The sequence below is a fragment of the Euwallacea similis genome, chromosome 4, assembly GCF_039881205.1.
Source record: "Euwallacea similis isolate ESF13 chromosome 4, ESF131.1, whole genome shotgun sequence".
In the NCBI taxonomy this organism is placed as follows: Eukaryota; Metazoa; Arthropoda; class Insecta; order Coleoptera; family Curculionidae; genus Euwallacea; species Euwallacea similis.
The window spans coordinates 3,473,665-3,500,815 of NC_089612.1; the positions used below are offsets into that span (position 1 = coordinate 3,473,665).

The following is a 27,151-nucleotide window of genomic DNA, read 5'->3' on the forward strand; positions in this document are numbered from 1 at the left end:
AATAGTGTTTAATTAACAATACTAGAAATGCGGCAACATTGCTGGTAGTTCGAGAGTTTGTCATTCTAATAGGATTTCAATTTAAATTTTTGAAAGATTTCTTTTGTATTAGGTTATAAATGATGGTTTTCAAATTTTCTACACATATATATATAAGATCGTGCATCGAAAAATTACCACTAAGGTTTTTTTTCATGTAAACGAATAAATAAAAATATTCTCTGACTCTGAAACCAAGTGAAGTAAAGAAAATTAAAGTATGACGATTAATACGAGAGTTACAGAAAAAGTACTGTACACATTTATAATTACACAAAAATGTATAGCGAGTCTCAAAAAAATTTGGTATTTCTAAATTATGTTTTTTTATTCTATTAAATAATCTATTTTTTACTAAATTAAATTTAAGATTTCCCTTGTGTCACCTGTTAGTAGTGCGATATCTGTAAATACTTATTTCTTTGAAGCGCTTTTACTAATATTTTTAACGGATTCGCAATGACAAATAATGTTTTCTTTTTAGTAGCATACAGTTGCATAAACTGTGCACACGCTATAATAAAATGTATTAAATAACATAAAACAGTAAAAAGCGCTCTCGATTCATCATAATGCAGTGTTGCTAGTTTTTTTCTAGTTTTACAACTTTAGTGCATCACAGGTGTGAGTGTCTTTTAATACTACATTACAGAACTGATATAAATGTCTTTACCTTGAATTAGCATTCAAAAAAATCAAATATCCGTTATTGTGTGTGAAAACCAGATTATTTTTTTCTAAGTTATTAATTTACAACCTATATAACTATAAAATGCAGAAAACATGCAACATCTGCAGTTCTATTGTGATTATAACACGGAACCAGCGAACATCAATCAACTCACTGGGTTTGAAACAGTATTTCGATATGGTGGTACCCCGCAAACTCCGAAATGGTACTTTTATTCCCCTTATTTACATACAAATTAACGCTTTAGATTAGCGGCAGCGGCGCAATAGTAGGCCGCAGGTACTGTGGTGGATACCGGAGGCAATATAGTGGGTACTGCCGCGCTCTCCACGGTCTTGTGAACACCTGAACAGGTGAACTCGCGTATTGCCTCGATGATCGCTCAGTGTCGAGACCAACATGGCCACGGAATAAACCATTTCGAGGCGGAAAAATCTGCTTTTTCCATCGCTCGATAAGCCGTTATAACAGGGCCATTTCCACGAGTTTCCGCGGAAGATTCGGGGATTTCTCGCGAATATTACTCGCGAGCGATTGGTGAGTGGCGTTTTTGGTCCCTTGTGTGGTTATCTCGTCGTGTAAGTGTGGAGTTTTGTTTGAAGGGTATTCCAGGCATTTAATAGGTAGAGAAGAGTTTTTTTTAGTTGATGATCATCATCCTTGTGGCATTGAAATGAGGGCGTCATTAAGTTCGTCATAACTGTGATCATAGTGTGACTTAATTAAATATGTTCCTATTTAAGGCTGAGACAAGGTCGTGGTCTAATCGCTCATCGATGTCCCGGAGAGTAAAACAGGTGTTTGGGAGACCGCTTCAAAGTGGTCATTTGAGCTGTTTTTTGCGTAGAGATAATTACCAGATAGATCACCATAAAAGCGATTAATAATAAACGCAGGAGAAGGCCTACGGCGTGGGAGACAGACATAAAATAATGTCATTACGGAGATTCTCGCAACGGGCGTGAAAGTCGCAAACAACTCATTAACTTCCTAGAAAAGAACCATGGGAAAGTCTTTTTAGTCGATTTTAATTTACAAAAATAGCAATGTACATGTATGGATGTCCCTGGTTATTATTGCGATGTAACGAAGTAAAAGTCCCATGATTGATAATTCAGAAAAATTAGAGAGTCTGTATTTAAGTCTGTTCTGGCTAATAAGAATAAGGTATTTCACTTTCCTAAGCCAATAGTCTCTTTGGAGTTGGTCAGCGCTCGGCCATGACCTATTGCTTCTCAAGGCAATCATTTTTATTCATATCACTGATCGTGGTCCATTAAAGGCGGTTAATTTCTAACAGCAGCTGTTTAGGCCTTCAGTTTCTTTTCCATCCAAATACAGGCGCACAACACAATGGGTTTAGCAATAAGACACCGGAAAATTGTTCTGTTTGCCTTTAGCGATGAGAATTAACGTCTGTAGCGGATATGACACCATTTTTGCCATTAGTTTATTGCATAAATGTCTGGAGATAATGACGCTGCTTCGAGCCACATACAGGATTATAGGAACAGAATAGAGTAGCGTTATTAATTCTCCTTAAGTACCAGTGGAATCTATAAAACGTATAAAATAGCTCGAGGCTTCCAACATTCTCGGTAGGTACCGCGTACAAGTTTCTCCGGTTTAGAGGTACCATTCCGAAGTCAACATCAATAGTTTATTCGCATTTTGCCGACATTATTTACTTCCTGGCGATTATTCAAAGCAAATCATCATATGGCGAAAAGGAAAAACATCTTCAAACTTAGTGAAAAATACGTCAGTTTGGCAATGCTCTCAACCTCGCGTTCATATTAGAAAATTACGAAATTACTACGTTAATATCGAGTCATTAAGTTCTTCACTAGATAATTTTGTCTTACTAATAAATATTTAGCGAAAAATCCCGATTGAGTTGCAAGTTCAATTAATTTGCACCTTCTCGCTTTAAATTAAATTCGACATATACATGATAACTATTAGCTCAACAAAATCGGAAAATAACAATATAATACTAAACTGAAAACGATTTCAAATTTTAATTCTCCATGGAAACCTGGTAGCGCGAATTATAAAGTCGATAACTTCCATCCTACTTTCTTGATATTTATTAAGGTGGGACAAACACAATTCGTCTTCGTCCAGGGGGGCGGGAGCACTGCTTCTTCCGCTTCAACCCTTTGTTCAAATTAGTTTGATAATGCTGTCAACTTCCCACTCACATTTAAAAACGACCATATTGTTATGTTTATATGGGATCATGAAGTCCTTCACAAGTTAATTTCGCCTTACTGAAGACCATTTGGCGAAAAATCCCGCTTTGAATTTCAAGCCCAATTAATGCACACCCTCTAAATCCAACTTGAATATTATTAACCCAACGACATCGGAGAACACTGAATTGAAAACGATCTCAAATTTCAATACCCCATGGAAACGTAATAAAGCAAATTATAATGTCAGTCATTTCCATCACACTTCGGTGACATTCATTAGAGCGAGACAAACACAACCCTTTTTCTTCCAGAGAGGTGGCAGCACCGCTCCTTCCGCGTCTGTCCATTATTCGAATCGACTTCCGGTTTGATTCCCGCTCAGAAAAATGCTCCAAAGCAGCTACAAGGCGATGTACCGGCCCAATTTCTACGAAAGTACGTGTTTGCGGTGCAACGAGACTGTGTATCAAGTAGATCGCGTCGGCCCTTTGAAGGATTTCACCTTTTTCCACAGTGGTTGTTTCAAATGCGCGGTGTGCGGGACGAAACTCACCCTCAAAACGTACTACAATAACCAGCATAGGCAGGAGGACAAGGAGGTGTATTGTAGTGGACACGTGCCGAAGATCGGACCGGGACACTTGGACGGGTCTTCCGTGGGGATTCGCAGTGCGCTGAACGTGCCCAAATCGTCCAATTTCGTCAACGAGCAAATCAGGGGCCCGGGGAGAAGCGGAATTGAAAACGAAGGTTAGTAAGCATGTAAAAAGTAAGCATGTCAAGTGTATATGAGCTAAATCCTCTATACAACATTATTATTACATTACACAGCAATAAAGGTCATAATTGTGTAATTCAAATTAAAGTCTTGTTAAAGTTTGACAAACTCGCTTTTCGATTCTACGTAACTGCCCCCAATGTGCCTGCAAGACAGAAAGAGAAGATCGTTTTCACGTGGTATACAGGGTGTTTCCTAACTACGTGTAAAGAATTTAAGGACATAATCTTCGATTGATTTTAAGTAAGAAGTGTCTAATAAACATGCCCGTACATGCTTTGTTTCCAATATACAGGGTGTTGAAATATAACAAGAAAAAACGGTTTTATTCAATATTTCCAAAATGACTCAATGGTTGTGGCAGCAGCAAAAAAAAAACAATAAACAAGTTAGTAAACAATAATACATACTAAAACTACTATGGTCATTTTCAGCAATTCTTATAATTAATCATTAAAGCATTCCCCCAAAAAATTATGTTTTCTTTAAAAACGAGTGCCCTTATCAAAAAAGAACAAGATAAGTAGAACAAGTGTAAATATTGGGCTTTTTACTACATAATTGTATGCTAAAATTGAAACACCCAAATTGAGTCATTTTGGAAATATCCGATAAAACCGTTTTTTCTTGTTACATTTCAACACCCTGTGTATTGGAAACAAAGCATTTGCGGACATATGTTTATTAGACAATTCTTACTTAAAATCAATCGAAGATTACGTCCTTAAATTCTTTACACGTAGTTAGGAAACGCCCCGTATATGCAGAAAAATTTAATTTTTCGTCACAGACATGATAATTTGTGATAAAAAGAATCATGAGTGTCAAAATGTGTGAAGTGAGAGAGAAAGCTACAGTTTGACAGTCGGCGTCATGTATATGTGCAAGAGAGATGACAATTGTAAGGTGAGTTTTATGACGTTGTTGCGATAAAAATATGTAAAATCGTTCATAAAGTGAAATTATTACTCTCTTTTTGGGGCGTACTTTCAATTTAAATATAAGAAGAAAGGTGGGCGCGTATTAATCAGGAAGCGATAAAATCAGACCACATATTATTCATAATCGTACGGTAATAATAATAATGATTTAAGGCCTTTGGTTTAAATATTTGACCAGCCGATTGAATAATCATTAGAAAGCTTAATAATTGAAAAATCGTCATTACTATCTTATAAGGATCGCAGATTTATGCAATTGTTAATTTCCTTCTTGGTGTAATTCGCTGATTAATTTTGTATAGATAACATATCCCCTGAACTTGTGCTATATGTAATTCTCACTTTTAGCGATTATACGCAAATCAAACATGTCTCATGTGCGCACCCACTTTTGTCACGAATTAACTAAAATAGTAGTACACATGTAATTCTAAATGCACACATGTAATTGGTCGCAAAAAACCTTTAGTTACCGTTTGGGTAAAGTCAAGGCTAGCGCATTTAATTCCCATTACTAGTAGATACGAATTTTTAGCGTTAAACTGGCACATAAACGGAAGGCCGTTATTCGTTTATAATATTCATTACAGACTTGTGCAATGAACGAGAAACAATTTCAAATTTTTGCAAAACTAATTAGATTGCGACTTTGTAGCCCCTTAAGTGTAGATACATTTAAACGGTTGCTAAATAAATTAAATAACAATAATAATAATAATAATAATAATAACATCTTGATGACGCACAGATCTGGAAGTAACGTTTGCCGCACGGCCTTTTCTCGTAGATGGTGTCAGACAACCTTGTTTTGCGACAATTGACGGAAATGTTTTATTAACAATAGAGGTGAAAAACAAAGGCAAAAAAGAGGTATTCAATGACTCTGTAAAAAAGCAATTTTCATCACTCTTTACTAAAGCCATAAACATGGTTTTTATCTCTAGAGAAAATGTTCTTTAAATTAAAGTTTCGTTTTTAGAGATGAACGTTTGACAGAGGCGGGCGAACGCAGTTCGTCGTTCATGGGACTAATGTTGGAAGTTGATTGTTGATTGTTTTATCGATTTTGTGTATGTTTGGCTGCCTATAATAAAGTCATGCACCGTTGAAGCAGAGCGCGTGTGAATGCGATTGGCGGTGTTAATAATACTTACATTATTTAATACTTTAATTACATTTTGTATTATGCATGGCAGAAGAAAACGTGCAGTGTTTCACTCGCCAAAAATAATTTTCTGCAATTCGAGAATATTATCAAACTGTTTTGTCAGTCACAGAAAACGCTTCTCTTGGATATTCGTTGAACCATTTAGTATTAACGTGATGCGCTCGAGGAAAAATTTATTATATCTTTTTATGTATGTTGAATATTCTGGTATGTTTGTTTACGTTTGCATGTTTGCAATCAAATTGCGAAACCTTCTATTCATGGCATCTTTAGCTATACAAGGTGTTCTGTGACGTATCTGCCATAGGTTAAGAGTGTGGTGCTGAAGCAATTTTAAGTAAAAAATGTCCAATGAATATTTGTCCTAAAATCAATCGGGGTCCATATCACTTTAGGTCAACTCACACGAATGTTTTTTTTTTTTGTTCAGGACGCTTCCTCATCGCCGTTAGAAGTCATCTAGGTGAGAAAAAATCGAATTTTTACAAAAAATTTCTTGAAAAAATTACTCGAAAAATTTAATTTCACACTAATTTCAATACTTTTTCTCAATACTAAAGTGTCTTACGGGACCATGGAGTGAAAAAAGGTGCTGGGTGGGGTATAACCAGAATATCGAACCTAACCTAAAATAATACAATTCGTAAAAACCTTTAAAATCCACTTCTCGACCTTAAAGTAGAAATGAAAACAACGTTTTGGTTTATAAGAACCAAACCTTTATTTATTGTTATACTTCCATTACACTTACCTTACTTTTCCTTATCTTATTTTATTAGCGTGGCCCTTGCGCAAGAAAAATATTGGATACAAGTAGTGTTACCCTTTGGAAACTTCTAAAAATACATCAAAACCCCGTTTTAGCTGCCCTACCCAGCACCCCTTTTCGCTCCACAGTCCCGTAAGACACTTTAGTATTGAGAAAAAGTATTGAAATTAGTATAAAATTAAATTTTCCGAGTAATTTTTTGAAAAAATTCGATTTTTCCTCACCTACATGACTTCTAATGGTTATAAGGAAGCGTCCTGAACAAAAAAAAACATTTGTCTAAGTTGACCTAAAGTGATATGTCACCATCAATCGTAACCGAGTGACGAGCATGTTAGGTTTTTTAAGTGCTTCATAAGGTATAATCCCACTGAATTGGGTGCTGTTGTTTGGCTAGCGCCATCACCAGACTTATCTCCTCAATTATTTTTTTTGGAGATAGCTGAAAAATCTATGCCAGATACGTCACGACACCCTGTATAAAAAGTCCATTTTTAAAAGTGAGGAAATCTAAGACTAGTACAGCTACAAGAATAAAGTGATTGTAATAAGCGATATTAAATTTTTTACTAGTGAAATAGTGATTGTATATTTGTAGAGTTAATAAACAATGTTTACTGTAAAAGCGAGTATACTGAAATCACTTAAACCCTTAAGTCGCAACAATACCCTCCGACGTCAGGGATTCTATATTGGCGCTGACATGAAATAATCCAAACTAGTCTTGGAATGTAAAAGCATCCTAGAAATTCTCTCCAGGAAAACTATAAAATATTGACCTGCTTTGTGTTCTGGGGCACGTATAGGTCCCAGATTTGCAATAAGAAGGCTAGGCATTTGGCTAGGCATTATTTCAATCAAAACATACTAAAATTCAATTAATAGCAGCTCATTTAGAATTATGGCAAGTAGTAACTGAAACATATGCAAAAATTTATTGTTAGGCTTTGTGGATGTGGATAGATTGCAGATACGTTTGAAGATGAATGGCCAATATATCAATTAATAAAAAGAAAAAAATATCACTAACTTTTTTAAATCTAAATATCTCTCGATGTTTTGTACTTTTCAGAAGCCATGAATGACGTAATCGAGTATACACCTTTGGAATTTCGATAAGCGAAGTCTTATTAAAACGCATTTTTGTATAACTTTTATAGTTTACTTTAACAATTAAACCGCTTGAAAATATTTTCTGACGCGAGTTTATTGCAAGCAAGCCTAATGCAATTGGCATTGCTTGTTGCTTATCGCAGGAGGAGAGCAAGAAGATTAATGCTTCTAGGTCAAAATTAGTTTTGACTAAACTAAAAAAGCGAATTAAAATGTAATTTTTCAGCCCTCCAGGTGCGGACGCATTTAAACGGCAACTCACACCATCAGCCGCACTCGCCCCCTTACGGGGAAAGAGCGAGCTACAGCCCCACTACCTACACAGATGGGGCATCCCCTACTGCAGGCTACCAATATGGCCGCTTTGACGCCAGCGCTCTCCATATCGCCCACGCCCTTAAGCAAACCGAGCTGCAAAAAAGCTACAAAATGCACAGGGAAAAGCCTATAGATGCCTACCTGGTGAGTTGAGCTTAAGACTGGAAGTCTTAAGTTTTATTCTTATGAATAAATTATTATTTGCATTAACAATTGTTACTGTTCGCTTATAGTGCAGTTATGTTTTATCATGGTGTTGGAAGGAATTTTTCAGCCATGTTATATTTTGGGTATACTACATCATAAGGTGTGTCAATTTCGTGCGCATTCCTACTGACATCACCGTCCTGATTTCCAATCTAAGATCCGAGGTTTAATTTCACTTTTTATGTTTTCTCATAATGTTCGTTCCAACCTTGAGATGAAGACTGCGCGGAGACGCTTCCTGAGGCCATATTGGTGCCGCCTCTGATAAGTATCTCTACAACAATGGTATCTTCATAGAAAATCTGCGGGTAAAGCCCGATGGACCTTGGTACCAATGCGTCTTAAGAAGAGAGTCTTCGTCAATCACTTTTATACGCCACTTCCATATGAATCAGTGAAATCTCGTTAGTTATTGCGAGGCCCGGGTAAAGCCGGAAGCAAAAAACCACTTTTCTCTTCTATTGAAGAGTCGATTTTGCACCTTAACGTAAACTTCCTTGTCGTCGAAGAAAGCGGTCGTTCCTGCCGCCTTTTTTTGGGGCGAGTTTTGCGCATTTTCTATTTTCTACTCTATAACGGCAACCGATCGAAATTAAAACGGATACAACCACAATTAATTCGGCATAATAATAAGGTATTAAGCTATTCTTCTCCACGCACCAAAAACCCATTCCGCGGAAAATAAAATCTAATTAAGGTAATGGAGTGAGCGGACTAACTGTACTGCCATACTGAGGCTTTTTGAAATTCAAATTTTGCATGCATATTCTCTTTAACTCTTTTTTTGTGTTATGATTTCTAATATTGTCACGCGAATCAGAAAAATCGTTCCTCGAGTACCGCCCCCATATGCATCGCATACAGCCACGCAGGGTGTTACCACGCAATTACTCATTTTTCCTAACTTACAAGAAAATCCTGAGCTCACAGGAATTTTTAGTCTCTTATCATAAAATAGGTAATTTCTTTACTGTCACCGTTACTGCGAATTTGCAACGCAATCAGAACAGAACTCGGCGTGACTCCTTGGAATAATTTGCTTTTGATCTCTTTCATTTCAAACTGATTTGCGTGGAATGCTCATGTACTTAGACGGGATTTTTGCCCATTATGTGTTCTTTACATCGGAAATTAAACATCGGTTCTTGTTCTCTATTAATCACCTTTAAAAAATGCTACTTATGTTTGTTCCTCGACCAAAGAAATCAGAGTTATTTGAAATGGAATGTAATTATTCAATCAGTAACTAATAGATCTGAAAAAGCCATTTCATTCAATCAAATATTTTTTTGTTCTTAAAAAATCTAACTTTGCCCCGCCTCATTCACCATAAATCATTCATCCTAATTACTCATTATCATCAAACAGCGCAGGTCTTATGCAAAATAGAAAGTGGATATTGCAATTTAGGCGTTTTAATCCGATTTAGCCGCTTTAATCGGCGTTTCAAGACCTTTGTGGAGACATAATTGAACGCGTCAGATCTCCAATTTCATCGCTTTACGAATTTCTTTTTTCAAATTATCGGTCACATATTCTTTATTAATGAATCAACCTAGAAAGAATTTTACGCGTAACACTTCTAGATTATTTCAGGTTATTTCTGTCATCAGGTTGAAAAAAACAATAATCTTGATGACGTATAAATTTAGAGGAAACAGTGGGAGAAAGCATCAATTTTTCAGCGACAAAATTATGTTTTTTATTGTTGGATTTATCAGAAAGTTTAGGAAATTTGTATTTAGTGATGTATCTGCGGTAACTCGGTGCACTAAACAAATAAATTTAAAACAATTTGTTTTTATTTATGGAATTGCATTGCTCGGAAATTTGCTTCAATTTTTTGCCAACCAGTTACATCATTGGCTTGGAGAGCGTGGTGTAACGTGAATTTTCCACGACAATCCTGGAAATTTACAATTTAACTCGAGAATAATCAGAAGCGCACTTGATGCCAGTTTCAAGAAATCAATTTTGCAAGAAAATTAACCACATTGTTGTAACAAGTTTGGAAACTCAATATCAACATCTCCCTAAACTGGCCACGCCACTGTGTAAGATGAAGAAATAATTGCGAGATAGCGTAATTTACTTTAGAAGACTGTTTTATTATTATCGCAAATCTTAGATGTAAAATAGGTAAATATCAAACATAGTGGGAGGAAATACGAATTATGTTTAATTCAAAATCGAATGAGCACCTTTTTCTTAATTTCGGTACAGTTGGAACGAAATGTTTCCCTCTCCTCTATATCCATCAATTAAGCAGAGACAAGAATGCATCAATAAGATCCTCAAACACTACTACTGATCCAAAACCACCATAGAATTACCTGTGCGACGCAATATTGCTGTGTTATGACCGTAAGCCAATATACCACGCAAACGACGCATACCAAACACACATTTTCTGCACTGATAAGTACCGAATTGCGTAATCGATTTTGCGGTTTTTAATACCAAACTCCGATCGCCTACAAAACCACAGAAAAACGTTTCGTTATTTGCCGAAGAGGTCGCGCCATATATGGGACAGCTACACATTCAAAACCCGATCACCGCTAGGCGTGACGTCACAGTACCATCGTTACGTCACCTGTTGCGTGGATTTCGAACAGGTAGGATGGAGTGGGCCCTGGTTTTAGGATAATAATAATACGGCATTAATTTTTCTTACCTTGAATTTTTTTAAACATTTTTACTCTCGATGACGTAGTAATTCGGTCGAATCAGAGGTGACGTCATTGAGAATGCACATACACTCTTTTAATAAACCTTCCACTCGTGCGATATAACGGGGTAAATGGCGATGTGAATTAATGTTATGAGAACCAATTTTTATGCCGTGGGACAGACACCGCCAGGAAATGGTGAAAAAACTACAATAAAATTTATTTCATGACGCCTGCGGAGGATTCTCGTTATTACATAACTGATTGTGGATTAATTAGTGTTTTAATGATTTAAGTAATATGGTGCTCTTTTGTAGGACCGAGATGAACAGAGACGGCTCGAGATGATACATAGAAAGGAGGAAGACGATTTGTATAGGAAGTTTGCGCGACAAAGAGAGGAGGAAGAGAGGCGGATACGAGATGAATTTAGAGTAAACCGCTACTTAAACGTTTATTTTTTTATAATAAAAATGTTTTAATGAATAGGAAGAATGGGAGAAAGAGCTGGAAAGACTTACCAATAGGTTTGAAAGGGAGATGCAGATGAAGCGGAAGAGGGATGACCAAAACATTCTCACTTTGCGGCACCAGCAGGAAAGGGAAGATCTGGAGAAAAACATGACATTAAGGCGGGATAAGAAAAAGGAGTCTTTGACTAGAAAAATGCTGGAACATGAAAGGTAAAAGTGCCATTAACGTGACAACCTGAATATCGACAAAACAAATCTAAAAATGAAGTCATCAGCGACCTAAATCTACTCGGTAAACTATATCGGTGAGGCAACTGCAATGCAGTAGAACTTATCGTGTAGGTGCTATAATAATAAAAATTTGCATTTTCAACACACACACACACATACACACACACACATCAGGAAATCACCATTATCGTTAAATGAAAAAATTCTTAGAGCGGCAACGGCGGCTCTGGTTGAGAAACAGAGCCACGAGATGTTGGAACTGATCAACGAGAAACGCAGTGAATTCATGCAGGCAGAGTCACTCTATCTCGACCACAACGACGGTTACACTGAGGAGGCGCAGCCCTATCCGGTACATGCGCCCCCACCTGCCCCTCCGGCTCTAAGCAAATTCCAAGTCTACAACGACCCCGTAGAGTTCTCCAACGTCGATCAAATCGCGATTTCTGTTGCTCAAGAAGACCAAAAATCTTTCACCGACCTGGTGCGCCAATTGGTAGGCAGATGCGGATCCGACATCGAAAAAGCCAGGTACGAAATATAACGAGAATTATTCCGTAATAGTAGTACTAATAAATAGTACTCTCACTGGGACCCCATTTCTTGCTGATTAGTAATCATGATGCCTTGGATGAATTTAAGTCTGACAAGGTATCTCTGGCTTGCCTACCGCTGCTTTCGCTGACTCTATTCGGTTTTCCTGAATACATTATTTTCTTAGAAATTCAATGACATAGAGTAATCATTTGAACATTCCTTTTGACAATGTTGTTTAAATGTTTTGTAGTCTCAAGAAATAAGTCCTCACTACGCCTAGGTTTCTTGATCAATCAAGTTACAAATCTGTAAGTTTATATGCAGTAAATAGCAGGTCTTACGTGGTAGGCTACTAAACCGCAGACCCGTACGAAACTCTTGGTCTGATTCCTGCAATGATAACCAATATTTCATATTGATCATACTATTATTCTCCTTATTTTGATAATGATGCATTAAATTTGAATTAAATAAAAACCATTGCCCTTCTTATGAATTGAGATATTGAGGTTCTAAAAATAGTATCAGCGAGTATGCATTTTTTTAGGACGATATTTCGGTGGATAACCGTAAAAAACCTCAACACCATGTCGTTCGACGACAACCTCCGGGGAGACACCCCCATGGGACTGCTTCGCGGAATAAAAAATGGCACCGAGAGCTACCACGTACTTTTCAAAAGGCTGTGCAGCTATGCAGGATTGCATTGCGTGGTCATTAAGGGCTACTCCAAGTCCGCAGGTTACCAGCCAGGCGTTCGATTTGAAGACAATCGCTTTAGGAATTCCTGGAATGCGGTCTATGTGGCAGGCGCCTGGAGGTTCGTACAGTGCAATTGGGGTGCTAGACATTTGGTCAATGCTAAGGAGGCGCCGAAGGCCGGAAATAAGGCCAAATCTGACAGTTTAAGGTACAAGTTACTATGGTTTTTGTTGCGTTTTTTTCATTAGGCACATGTATCTAGGTACGAGTACGATGACCACTACTTCTTGACTGATCCTAAGGAGTTTATCTACGAGTTTTTCCCTCTGCAGTCTGAGTGGCAGCTATTGAAAAACCCGATTACGCTGCAGGAGTTTGAGGAGTTGCCGTTTGTTAGGTCGCTGTTTTTCAGGTACGGGTTGTATTTCTCTGATCCGAAGACGAAAGCTGTTATGTTCACGGATTCGACCGGTAAGTCAAGAGACTGGAAATCAATTGAAACATCAGAACTAAATATGTAATTTCAGGAGCAGCCACCGTTAAAATAGCCATGCCATCTCACATGCAAGGCACCCTTATCTTCCACTATAATCTAAAATTTTACGACAGCGACGGAGATACCTTCGAAAATGTCTCTCTGAAGCGATTCGTTATGCAGGTAAAATAGCATAAAACGCCATTTTTTGGTCAAAAATACTCTCAAAAACTTTAGTCTGTGGTGGGCAACACTGTGGCCTTCAGAGTGCACGCGCCCTGCAGCGGCGCCTTCCTTTTGGACATATTTGCGAATGCGGTTACCCCCAAAGAGTACTTGACGGGAGAACCCATGAAATTCAAGAGCGTGTGCAAGTTCAAAATTTGCTGCGAAGATTTACAAACTGTCATGGTTCCTTTGCCAGATTGTGCAAGTGGAGAATGGGGACCTACAAAGGCTACCAGGCTGTTTGGGTTAGTGCCCATTACCCATCAGGTACGATAGTAGGTGTTTAATCTTCTGGAATTTTCTCCATACTTCTATTTTAGGATGCACTGATTTTCGCTGGCCGCGAACTAGAACTTCAATTCCGAATGTCGCGCCAATTAACGGATTTCATGGCGACCCTCCACAAAAACGGAGTAGAGGAAAAGCGCCTCTCTAAATTTGTCTCACACAACGTTACAGACGATATTGTAACTTTCAATATAAGTTTCCCTGAGGAGGGTCAATACGGGCTGGACATTTACACGAGGGAAATGGCGTCTTTACAGGATTCTCCCGGTGAAAAGCACCTGCTGACGCACTGTTGCAAGTACCTCATCAATTCGTCCAAGCGCAACTAGAGGTTACCTGAACTTTGGGGATTTGTACATTGAAGTGAACTTGGAAGGAGCGACAGACTGCTTGCAAGTTTTACACCGAGGAATATCTTTTGCGACTTCCTCTGCACAATTCTCCGTCTCGCCTTGCGCATAAATCGCCCTGTATATTTTCAATTTTCCGCAGAGACATTATCTAGTCCTAAATTTAATAATCGAGATTTTGGTGCTGATTTTGTAAGAGATAATTGAGGATTTTATTGTAGCGTTAACTCGGAGTAACTAAGCCTAACACTTGCCTCACGTTGAAACCCAAATAATAGGCTGCATACCTACAAAGTTGTTAATTCCACTAATTTCTTATTGATGCCTCTAAATTTATATATAACATAGCATATTTACAAATAGCAGACAAGTGCAATAACCATAAAAACGATTCTAAACACAGTAAGAGAGCAATAATAAGATTGAAAGATCGAGAAATAATATATTTTTGTAACAATGACTATAATCATTGCACACGTGTTATTGAATATATATATTTTTGTTATCTACTAGTAATTCGAGTAGTCTCTTAAGGTCGAACCATCTTGTAAATCGCTTATACCGAAAAATTCACATTCCACTACTTAATTGTATTTACATTTAATGGTAATAAAGTTTATTATTTATTAATTTTTAATGGGGTCACCCTTTCAAGAATTTAATACATCCTGAAGTGTTATGAAATGGTGAAAACGCAGAAAAACTGCTAAGTAGATAATGGAAAATGGTTGAAGAGAAAATCAACTTAACATATGACGGAATGGACAATGCGAAAAATAAAATTTAATTGAACTGCGACGCCAATGGAATTACAGATCCATAGACAAAATAATTCTTTACATAGTTGCAGTTTGAGGAAAAAATATCTATCTAAGTCGTGATGAAATGGTGAACGCACAGCAAAAATTTGGATTCAAAAATTTACCAGAAAACCACAACGGAAAACGTAGATTGCGATGAAATGATGAATGCCCGAACAAAATAGTTTTTTGAAAATTGCAGGGTGTTACAAAAAAACTTTTTTTTTGTGTGTTGATAAATGAAGCATGTACCAAATTGTCAAGGATAGAAAAATACGGATTTTTTTGAGAAACTATTGTCCTTCATCTATTGCACATTAAACGACTTACTTCGGACTCCTAACGCCGAGTTACATCTACTCGATTCCACATTATCGATAATGGAAGTCAACATTCCCTCCACTTCTGTGACTGCAAACTTTAAATTACTATTGTCCAAGTGGCTCAGCGAATCCTCCAATGAAAAATTATTTGCCAGAATTTGTTGTAACTTTGCCAAGGCCTCATCAAGATCATTATGCAGCACTTTAACTGAAGAATTCGGTATGGCAATTTTTGCATTTTGTTTAGAGTCACAGTCACTTAAATCCAGATCAGTCATCACAGTTATAGGGCTCATGTTAAGACTCGATTGCGTTATGGGGTTATTTATTGAGAGTTGTATGTCATGTCCTTGAGGTGTATTAATATGTTGCTAAAAGAAACAAATGTCTATTAGTTGTATAGAAGGTCAACAGAGTTATATGGCTTGCCTTTAGATTTTTTAATTTCTGAATGTTTTGGGCCATAAAAATTCTGTAATCTTCCAAATACTTGACCATCTCCTTGTCAGTGCGCGTACCGAATACAAGCAATTGCTGAAGATCTCGATTTTGCGCTTCTAATTGTCTTATGATGCTTTGCAACTGAGCTTCAGGGGGCGATAAAGGTTCTACGTCATACATAGGATCAGAGGAGTGATAAGGTTTGAAATTCTCATTAGCAAACTGCCTGCTTGGTCTGACAATTGAGTAACACTGCCCTGGCCGCTTGGAGCAGAAAAGCAGGCATATTTTGCTCAAATAAACTTGAGATTTCCCTTGAGCTCCATATTCCCTTAAGGCGTGAGAGAGTTTGTGAGAGTGGCTTACTCTACCCGTTAAAAAACATCTTTGACATTGCCGATATTTGGGGCATTTATTGCAGTGATACCTGAGGCCTAGCAAAGGCCTAGTTTTGCATGTAGTGCACTTAACGGAGCTAATTACTAAAATCACAATAATTAATTATTTTTACTAATAATTGAAATTTGAACTATACATTTACCAGTTTCTGCAGCCTTGAGCCTATAGATCAGTGGAAGGAATGATAAGAAGGGCACCTCAGTATTTAACCAGGCGATAAAATGAGTTTGTGTCACTCCAATTAAACCTGGAGACTAAAATCACAAAAAATTAGAAAACTAGTATCGATAATCAATGTATTATTACCTCTCGAAAACACTTCTCTACAGCCCAATTCAAAGACTTTAGATCAAAGCAATAATTCTCTTCATGCAGATACTTCATAACCATGTGAGTTTTCTGCAAAAGACCTTGCAGTCTTACTCGTGTAATGCAGTTATTGTGATCAGCACACAGAGTAAACAAATATTTGTGAAGCTCTGATAGAGAGCAATTGCACAAAAGCCCTAAGAGCATTTTAGTAGAGAGAACTTGAATTTTGCCCTCTCGAAGACTAAAACAAATTTTAAGTAACAAGCATCTGAAGTTAACTCACAACAACTAACCAATCAAATACATTGTATAAAAAATTAATGGCAATCTCAGTAGCAAAATCTATATCAATATTGGTGTGATTCACTTTATTGGCAGTGTAAAAAACGTCCGAAAGAACAGCTTCTAAGTCATAGGTTTCTAAGACTAGTGAATTTTCAGTATTGGCCAGGCGATGCCTTTCAAATACCACAGTTATGATGTTAAGGGGAATTTCCTCTACTATAAAAAAAGTATGAATGTGCAGAAGGAAAGTAAATTTTCGAATCTTCTTACAGTATAAGCATCGCTGCAAAACTCGGATTTTGAAAGCGAGTCGGTAGGCTGCATAAGCAATGTAGTTACAGTCATCTAAGGCTTGTTTGACATCGCTGAATTTGGGGTGATCCCATTGCTTCAGGTTTGTGTCAAGGCTAGAGAAAAATAGAATATTTAATGTAAACTTATTAATTCTACTGTATAAAATCTGAAGTAAGGCCAGGGGCAAGATCAACCTTTTAACATACATTACGAGTTTGGTTTAAGTAGGCTCCTATGTTTTACCTCAATAAGTTAAACAATGCAGATATTCTAATTAACACTGTAATTGTATGTAAAACCGCACACTTACTTGAGATAACACAAAAACCCACTCTCGTTTTCGACTTTCTTCCAACTTCCCATCATTAATTTATGTGAAAAATTGAGTGAAACTGATGCCGAATTTTGGAAATTTGCGTAATTTACATATTTACGACATAAAAATTAACTTCTCAATTGATATTTAACGTTAAATATTTTGTATTTTTCGATTTTTCTGTGGATTTCATCGGTAAATCAACAGGTAATCAACGGACAATAAACAAAAACAAAAATACATTTGACATTGACAAACGTCATGGAGTTAAATTGGAATCGACTTTCAATGTTCTGCCGGTAGATGGCGAGACAGTAGGAATGATTGCCTCGTTTTTATGGTCAATTTGTTAAAAAGGGATGTTTTTCGCTTTTTAAATTTTTACAAATTAAATAAAAAATTACCTGAACTAACTTAATTAAAAAGGAAATCTGAAAATAGAGTTTGGATTAGGGGGAAACGATCGAGACAAATGAACATTCGCATTTTAAGCGCAAAGCGTGAAAGACTTGTAACCGCCATTCCACTTGACTTTTTTTTTTTTTCTCAATTACTATCCAAAGTAAATTAAAGAATTGTTCGTTATCATTAATTGACATAATGGAACATTCGTATTCTGCACCATTATTATTATTTTTTACTCTTAAACGATTGTTCGATGTATAACACTTAATTTAAACTATCAGTAAACAAACTATTGTAAAGCTTGTTATGACCTGTGTGTAAAATGTCTAGATATCATTAATATAACTCATAGCAAGTGGTATTTAATTGTCGTAAACAAAAAGATTTAGGATTATTTATTTAGATATCAGAAATAGCTAGTGAAACGTGATTACTGTAATATAGAAAGAAGTACCATTTTCTTATAAACAACTTTATTGTACTTGCGATAAACGATAATTTTGGCCATTATTGAACAATTAGCACTCACCATTGTGTCAAGGTAATAATGTAAAAGCTTCTTGACAGGATAGTTAATGGAAATTGTTATATATTTAGTGCTTACAATTTACTACCAAATTACCAAAAAGTACACACAAAAGTATTTCCCTTGTAAGGCTTTATTTCAGTTCAAAGCATTGTATTATGACTGAATCCACACGGCTTCTGGCATTCAACCAAATCTCTGGTATGCAGTTTCGCTAATGCTACCTCAAATTCCCCTCCCAGCAATTCACAAATTGCGACGAGTTCCCCGTTTTTTTGCCGGTTTATTTGTGAGGATTAAATCTAAATTCACAAATTCACTTTTACACTCAATCGTTCCTCGCGCATTTGTCGTCGTAATAACGGATCCCAAAAATCCATGGCAATACCTCCTCTAGCACTTTTACACGATTCTCCTATATAACGATCCCTTTCTAACTTGACCTGGTATTAGATAAACCCAAGGTTTTTGCCCATCGTTGAGAGTTGGCAGGTCTCTCGTTGGCAGTAGTTATTCGCGTGTTTCTCGTACCGCATCGAATGCCGCGAGGATCGCGTGACATGAATGCCGGCAAAAACGTAGCCGAACGATCGTAATTTTGGCCAAGATCTTTAATTTTTGTTTAGAAACATGGACAGCACTCGCAAATACCCCACGCAAGTCAACCCTGTACAGGGCATTAATCCTTTATCCGAGCTAACGTTCCTGTAAGTTGGAAAAATTGAAAAGAAAATAGAATGTAAATGTGGTTAAGTATTATGAATGGCCGAGAAAAATCAATGAATGCAGTCGGGATTAATGTCGAAAGTTATTTTGGGATTTAATTAACGAGCCTCATTATAGTTTAGAAGGCAATTGCTATTGATCAAAAAATGCGGATTATCTTTGAACTCGGAATAATTTTGCTAATGAAGTTGAGTAAGGCTTCAAAGTTTAAGTCAAAACTTAAATACTAACTGATTAGATGGACATTTCCTTGCATTCCAGGACACATTTTTTTAATAACTTAAAAAAATTCGCACGTTCTCACTTATCACTTTGGTGAAATTTTCACTTGGACGAACATTTAAATATTTTTTTCGTGTAAAAAAACCTCCCACAAAATCAGAAAAATACAAAGCGTTGGCAATATCGGGCGCTCTTTGACAACTTCGGTAGTGTCATATCTGACATATAATTAAAAAAAAAGAAGGATGTCGCGCTGCTATTTATCTGGCAAGCCGCCTCTGTTTTTCTAACTCTGGAAAGTTAGAATTTTTTTAGAAAACTGTAACGACCCCCATATTGGCTACTTCATCTCACCTTCCAGGCATATTTACATTCTGAGTATGTAAATAGGTGCTTACAATACAAATTATTTAAATTCTGCATAAAAATGATTGTTTTTAATTTATTCAAATCTTGAACGAGGTTGCGGCATCACAAACTCGGAATCCCGCCATTCATTGACACAGCATTTGATAAAGCACCGCTTGTGCAATGCATTTTATTATGGTGAAATATTGACTACGCATTCTATTGTTGCTATACATATGTACTTATGCAATTAATAGTAATGGTTTTCCAGTAACTGTTATTATTATCGGTCAGTAAATTGTTTTCCTGAGAAATAAACAGGCATAATATGCATATGGGAATACAATGATCCAAGATAAACCTGAATCGGCTCCTCTAGATGGTGTCAGCAATTATGGCATGACTCTTCAGTCACGCCCAACGAGTCCGCTGTCTTGAACCAATGCCAATGTGAAATATGGCTTTCTTCTTTCAGTTATATGCTTCCCATCTTCAAAAAGGGCTTCAAGAAAAAACTAACTGAAGACGACCTTTTCTCCCCTCTAAAATCGCACAACTCCTGCAATTTAGGTGATCGTCTGGAGGAAGTCTGGAGGGAGCAGCACAGGAAACACAAGAAATCAGCCCTGCATAGGGCTCTGTTCAAAATATTTGGACTGCATTTTTTTCTTATAGGAATAATAACATTAATAAATGAACTGGTGATTTTGTGAGTCACCAACATCATTTTCAGGACAATTATTTTTAGTCGTACTAAATTTCAGAACCGTAGTGCCTCTATCCATAGGAAAACTGGTGCGGTACTTTGAGACCGGCCAAACGACAATCTCAGAATCTGAAGCGTACATGTACTGCGGAGGAGTGGTGCTGGGCCTTGCCATGGATGCCTTTGTGTCCCATCCTAAGATGATGACCCAGCAACATTTGTCCATGAAGATGCGAGTTGCGTGCAGTTCTTTAATTTATAGGCAAGAATCAACAATTCAAAATCAGTGAGGCTTTATATTTTTTTTCCTCAAGGAAAACCATGAAACTGAGTCAAACAGCGTTAGGCAAAGCCACCGTCGGTCAAATGACCAACCTCCTTTCCAACGATCTAAGCAGGTTCGATCAAGGATTCGTCCTCGCTCATTATTCCTGGGTGGGCCCCATTGAAGTAGCCTTTGGAACTTGGTTATTGTACCGAGAAATCGGGTATGCTGCGCTTTTTGGAATGGCTTTCCTCATCTCCTTTGTGCCTTTGCAAGGTATTATTTCCTTGGAGTCAAAAGTGCGAATTTTATTAGTTAATTTGTCCAGTTTTTCTCGCCAAAAGAACTTCGGTTTTGCGGCTTCGCACCGCTTTGAGAACCGATGAAAGGGTGAGGTTGATGAACGAGGTTATATCAGGGATACAAGTAATTAAGATGTATTGCTGGGAGAATCACTTTTCGAAACTTATAGCCTTGGCTCGAAAGTAAGTACATACTAACTAAGTTTCTTTAGTAGATTAGGTACATTTCCAGTGTGGTTACGCACCATTGTTTCAAATTGATAACAGAGACAATAATTCAGGTATTTGTTTAATAAGTGACTTGTATAGACATTTAATATAGGCTGTATCGAGGAACATAAACGTTGCTGGCACAAAGTTGTTTCAAGTACAAGCGACCTTAGTGAAATTTTTCTAAGCACTGTAGTCTTAAGTGCTAAAAATCACCAATCAGCTGTTAATGACGTAGGTGCTTTATAGCCGAAACAGCATGCTCACTCTGAGTGAAATTAACTCATTTATTTATGTGAAAAAATGCAAATTATGGCCATGAAAATGTATAAATTCACGATAAGGCGATAGATATAGGAAAGAACATTTTCAAAATCATAAAAAAATAGTTAGAAATAAGGAAACAATTTCAGAAGTTTTGCAAGTATTCAATCTCGGTTTCCACGGTTGCTTCTACCAAAATTGTTTCCAACACTCACCTTATGGAGCAGATAAAGCCGCATAAAAACGACCGCTAATGAGGTATCTCCTAGCACGCACTTTCTGAAATAGCTCAAGTACTCTTTTCTTGTGAGTGTGGTAACCAATAAAAAATTGCAACCGTATAACTAAGGACGAGGCAACAACTAGGACTGTGACGTAAATTAATAGCGTGACCTTCAGGATTTTCACAAAAATTAAAGCGAAATAAAAGCATAAAAACTTCGAAAATTCTCATGATGACGCTTCTTTTTCGTAACGGCCCCATCACTCTTCAAGTACTTCAATCTCTGTAGATGGTCTTCGTTGATGAAAATGAGGCGGTACCAGTGATTTTTGAGGGAGTAATGATTGAGGGGGATTGAGGGGAAGGCTTCTCCCACCAATTTGTTCAATCTTGATTCTTCTGTGTTCATTTCGAATGCTCGTTATAAACCTACGAAAGGTGACAAATTTTTCAAGACTTTTTTTTATTGTTACCAAGGTAAAATAATATTGTCATGGGTTAAAGTAGGTAATAATACTATCGAGGATATAAATGCACGATTAAAGCTTGTTAAGATTTGTTCTTTTTTCAGAAAAGAAATGCAAGCTATCAGAAGTCATGCTTACATCATGGGCCTCATTTACTCCTTCGAGGTCTTCGTCTCCAGATCAGCTATCTTCATCAGTATTCTCGGCTACGTTCTCTTGGGGAACTTGGTGACTGCAGAACGAGTCTTCGCCATCACTGCCATATACAACGTGTTGAGACCTGTGATCACCATCCTCTTCTCTATCAGCATTTCCAGTGTAGCTGAAGTGAACGTGTCTATAATGAGAGTGCAACAATTTTTGAGTTATGAGGAAGTTGAAAGTGTGGATAATTTCGCCTTGAATAAGGAGATAATTTTAAATGGTTCTCACGGTTCGAATGGGTCTCTTATAAAGCGAGAAGGACTTCCGAAAGTGGTGCTACAGAATGTTTGCGCTAAATGGTCTGAAGAGGCCACTGAGAACACTTTAGAGAATATTAATTTAAGCATCACTTCGAATCAATTAGTGGCGGTGGTTGGCCCTGTGGGAGCCGGCAAAAGTAGCCTCATTAATGTCATTTTACGGGAACTACCAATTAAAAAAGGACACATGGATCTTAAAGGAAAGATCTCTCTGGCAACTCAAGAGCCCTGGTTGTTTTCAGGTAAGATTTGGTTCAATAAATTATTGTTGCTTAAAGGAAACAAATCCTTTTTAGGGAGCATAAGGCAAAACATCCTCTTCGGCGAACCATTCCTGGAAGATCGCTACGAAAAAGTGGTGCAGGCCTGCGCCCTCAAACCGGATTTCGCCCTTTTCCCCCACGGTGACAAGACTCCTGTAGGTGAAAAGGGCAAGGTTTTAAGCGGAGGTCAAAAAGCCAGGATCAATCTGGCTCGCTGCATTTACAAGGAGGCCGATGTGTACCTGATGGACGACCCACTATCTGCTGTGGATGTTAACGTTGGAAAACACTTATATGAAATCTGCATGAGGGGTTTTTTGAAGGATAAAATAAGGATATTGGCGACGCACCAGCTTCAGTATTTGCAAAGTGCAGACACGATCGTGATCATAAACGATGGGCAGATACAGGTGGAGGGTAATTATGAGGAATTGCTGAAAAGTGGGGTTAATTTCAGGTAAATATTTATAAGATGTGGATTGAAATGTAGCTGAAAATTACAAGATAAATCAGGCGATTATTGAATTTTCTTGAGTTTTTATTAAGGATATTCAAGTCAAACGCAACCTGAGTGAATGTCTGGTTGCCGGTCAGTTGCCTAAAGAAATGAAAATACCGGATGTTTCAGAACTTTGGGATCAAACTTCTAGGAATTGTCCATTACAACAACAGAAGACATCTCAGTATAAGAACCAGTGTCCTCAAATGTAAGGCGTTACGACCTTTTGATGCTTTAAGAGAATTATGCGCAGAAATGCTTTTATGGAATTTTAGTACGTTTCATTTTAATTTATTTGTGTAAAATAACACTATAGTAATTGTTCAAAATGTCGTCCTTGAACTTCATTGCACCTGTTTAAACGACGTACATGGTTTCTGCAGACTTGACTAAAAATTTGATAACCGTTTTGAACAGCTACAAATGCCGTAGTGATTTACGCATCAGGTCTTATTCTGTTTCCACTCGCGTTCGATAAACCAGAGACTTTGCATGTCCCCACAGAAAAAAATCTAAAGATATTAAATCGGGTGACCTAGGAGGCCACGGAACTGGACCGCCTCTACCGATCCAATGTTGTCCAAACTGACGAAGTTCAAGGACGATATTTTGAACATTTATTGTAGTATTATTTTGTACCATCAAATTAAAATGAAACGTACTAAAACTCGATAAAACATATTTTTGCACATAATTGTCTTAAACCATTATAAGGTCGTAGCGCCTTAGGGAGTTATTTGCGGACACAGGTTTCGATACTTAGACATCTTCTATTGTTACACTAAACAATTCATAGAAGTTGGATTCTATACTTATAAAACACCTTGTATAAGAAAACAGATGCAGATTCAGTGGTTTTTTAATATTTATCCAATTTTAGATTTTTACCTTAAAATTTACTAAGATGTTGGATTTCCTTTTATTTTCACTGTGATTTATTGAAAATTCCCATAAAAATGCCAAAAGTAAAGCGACCCTCATAACTGGATAATGGATTTTGGTTATGTCAGCTAATCAGAAATTAATATCACACAGTGAGAAAGATATCTCTTTCATGGGGCTTTATCAGTTGATTGTTTAAATAAAGAGCACAAAACTAAGCTCTTTTAGAATTTTATTTATTTACCTTTACAGATTAATCATATACAGCAGTTTGCAGTGCTGTTAAGCGATTGAATTCTAACTTTAATACCTTCTTATCCGGTCGTTAAAAGATCCGTTTACGGATTTTCACTCCCCTGTATTCAGGTTCAAAAGTTTTAGTTCGAGGGCAAGTTCTCGCCTCTCTAATCATATAGATATAGATAATAGAAAATACCTCTAGGAAGTGATTTAAAAAAAAAAATTTCAAATGTTACAATGTAATTTGTACCAAATTTTAAACAACAAATTAACAAACCTTTCTGATTTTTGCAGCAAACTTTTGGAATATTATAACACTGAAGAAGAGGAAGGGAAACGGCGGATTCGCTCTTGTCAAAACTCGGAATCAAAGGATGATTCTGCGAAAATAGACGATGAAGAAGATGATGAACCTCCAATTGCAAAAGAGAGCCAAAGCAGCGGAAAAATTGCCAGATCTGTCTACTGGAAGTACCTTAAGGCCGGCGGTAATGCGTGCGTCATTTTTTACCTCATTGTGGCCTTCGTGGTGTGCCAAGGAGCAGCTAATGGGGCCGAGTATTTCGTCACTTATTGGTAGGTCTTCTACTTCGTCAGTCGTTCATCAGTCATTATGAAATCTATTAAATATAGGGTTGGCCTGGAGCAGGACTATGCCCAATTGGTACTAAACAACTCGACCAATAATGAAACCACCATAAATCGTACCGAAATCCTGTATATATACTCGGGTTTGACCCTGCTGACCATTGTAATTGCGATAATTAAATCCATATCATTCATGGTCTTCTTTACTGTTGCCTCAAGAAACCTACACGATTTCATTTTCTCTCAAATAATACGAGCAAAAATGAAGTTTTTCAATTTGAATCCAACTGGCAGAATCCTGAATAGATTCTCTAAAGACATGGGAAATATTGATGAGTATATTCCTTCCGTGCTAATTGATGTTATTGAAGTGAGTATAGATACTGATCTTAGAGTTGTAAGTGATAATTAAATATTAACGATGGCAGATCGGGTTGTTTTTGGGGGGTACCATAGTGCTTACCTCAGTAGTAGAGCCTTTCTTGATGATTCCTGCCACAGTCCTAATTGTGCTTTTTTACGCAATGCGATGCGTTTATATACAAACTAGCAGGAGTGTCAAGAGAATCGAGGCAATCAGTAAGTTGCACAAGATCTCTTAAAGTACGCTATTTTCGACTTAATTTACAGCAAAAAGCCCAGTGTTTTCCCATATGGCCGCCTCAGTGCAAGGACTAAGCACAATCCGAGCCTTCTCAGCTCAAAAGTTTCTAATTAAGGAGTTTGACGAGCTCCAAAATCGCCACAGCTCAGCCTGGTTCCTGTTTATAGCCTCAAGCCGCTGTTTTGCCTTCTGGCTGGACGTCATTTGTATCTGTTTTATTGCGACATCCTCCTTCTGTTTAATAGTCTTAAACAAAGTAATTCATGGCGGAGATGTGGGTCTGGTCATCACCCAATACATAGGCCTAATGGGGTCTTTGCAATGGGGCATGCGACAATGGAGCGAATTGGAAAATCAGATGACGTCAGTGGAAAGGATTTTAGAATACACTAAACTGGAAAATGAGCCTGAACGCAAAGAACCGCAACAGGTCTCCTTAGGTTGGCCCAAAGAAGGAAGGGTGACATTCAAGGACGTGAGGTTGCGCTATAATGAAACTGACCCTTATGTTCTGAAAAATTTGAGTTTCACTGTCCGCCCTAAGGAAAAACTGGGTATTGTAGGACGTACTGGGGCAGGAAAATCTTCCACCATTTCAGCTCTATTTCAACTCTACGATCTGGAAGGCAGCATCGTAATCGACGGGCTGGAAACCACTGAGTTACCATTGGATATAGTTCGATCTAAGATTTCTATCATCCCTCAAGAGCCAGTCCTATTTTCCGGTGCGTTTTAAGATCTTAATGTAGTAAATCGATTGATTTTACGTTGGCTATGGTTTAGGTCCTATTCGTAAGAATCTGGATCCCTTCCAAGAATACAGCGATGAAGTTCTATGGAATGCTCTAGAGCAGGTGGAGCTGAAGGACGACATTGCAGAGATGCCCTCAGGGCTTAATAGCAACGTCTCGGAAGGAGGCTCAAACTTTAGCGTAGGGCAAAGGCAGTTGATATGTTTGGCCAGAGCTTTAATCAGAAACAATAAAATATTGGTCATGGACGAGGCTACTGCTAATGTGGACCCTCACACAGATTCTTTAATTCAGAATACGATCAGGAACAAGTTCAAGGATTGCACGGTGTTTACCATAGCACACAGGTATAGGGGAAATGCAGTATTTAAGGGAAAATAAAGTGATCAAAGTTATTAATTAAAAGGAATTCTTTTTGTCTTGCGACACTATAGCTGCCTCTCTGAAATCAGTTGTCTGTAAAATATTTTCCAGATTGCATACAGTTATGGATTCAGACAAAGTTCTGGTGATGAGCGCTGGAAGAGTGGAAGAATTTGACCATCCTCACCTGCTTTTGCAGAAGGAAAACGGGATTTTGCAAAACTTGGTGGAGAATACTGGGAAAGGCACGGCCAAAACTTTAAGGAAAATGGCTGAGGATAACTATTTGAGAACAGTTGGGAGATTTTTTAGTGATTAATTTCAATCTTATCTGAATATCTGTGATAAAAGCTGTACCTTGTAACTGGTTTCTTTTATCAGTATTGTTTTGTATAAGGCCCTTATAGCTTGATACCTTAAAAACTATATTTTGTTTAATAAATATATAACTGTCCAGTGATAAGTTATTATTCTTTGTTCTCTT

General features: G+C 37.4%; 3 protein-coding genes across 5 annotated transcripts; 2 read left to right on the top strand and 1 right to left on the bottom strand.

Annotated features, from left to right (window-relative positions):
- The first annotated feature begins 981 nt into the window (after window positions 1-981).
- Hil (Hillarin) lies at window positions 982-14,808 on the top strand. 3 transcript variants are annotated; one of them, XM_066389761.1, is made up of 11 exons: window positions 982-1,353; window positions 3,240-3,678; window positions 7,924-8,159; window positions 11,212-11,328; window positions 11,384-11,577; window positions 11,809-12,129; window positions 12,683-13,045; window positions 13,100-13,308; window positions 13,365-13,495; window positions 13,550-13,807; window positions 13,861-14,808. In XM_066389761.1, exons 2-11 carry the CDS (start codon window positions 3,315-3,317, stop codon window positions 14,155-14,157), a joined length of 2,490 nt encoding a protein of 829 aa, XP_066245858.1. In that variant the 5' UTR covers window positions 982-1,353; window positions 3,240-3,314; the 3' UTR covers window positions 14,158-14,808. The 3 variants fall into 3 exon arrangements, with proteins under 3 accessions (XP_066245858.1, XP_066245859.1, XP_066245860.1); XM_066389762.1 differs by having other exon boundaries at window positions 982-1,308; XM_066389763.1 differs by having other exon boundaries at window positions 982-1,267.
- Window positions 14,809-15,243: 435 nt separating this feature from the next.
- On the bottom strand, window positions 15,244-17,578 carry LOC136408653 (dystrophin-like). The gene is made up of 7 exons (XM_066389764.1): window positions 17,343-17,578; window positions 17,009-17,145; window positions 16,747-16,954; window positions 16,448-16,694; window positions 16,284-16,395; window positions 15,731-16,224; window positions 15,244-15,672 (listed from the first exon to the last, which is right to left on the bottom strand). The coding sequence occupies exons 1-7, from the start codon at window positions 17,396-17,398 to the stop codon at window positions 15,286-15,288; spliced, it is 1,641 nt and encodes a 546-aa protein (XP_066245861.1). The 5' UTR covers window positions 17,399-17,578; the 3' UTR covers window positions 15,244-15,285.
- Window positions 17,579-18,785: 1,207 nt separating this feature from the next.
- LOC136408036 (probable multidrug resistance-associated protein lethal(2)03659) lies at window positions 18,786-27,123 on the top strand. Its single transcript, XM_066388773.1, has 13 exons — window positions 18,786-18,986; window positions 20,051-20,284; window positions 20,340-20,543; window positions 20,596-20,822; window positions 20,875-21,031; window positions 22,117-22,718; window positions 22,773-23,196; window positions 24,655-24,936; window positions 24,994-25,318; window positions 25,377-25,527; window positions 25,579-26,277; window positions 26,336-26,651; window positions 26,779-27,123. The coding sequence occupies exons 1-13, from the start codon at window positions 18,910-18,912 to the stop codon at window positions 26,984-26,986; spliced, it is 3,906 nt and encodes a 1,301-aa protein (XP_066244870.1). The 5' UTR covers window positions 18,786-18,909; the 3' UTR covers window positions 26,987-27,123.
- The last annotated feature ends 28 nt before the right edge of the window (window positions 27,124-27,151 follow it).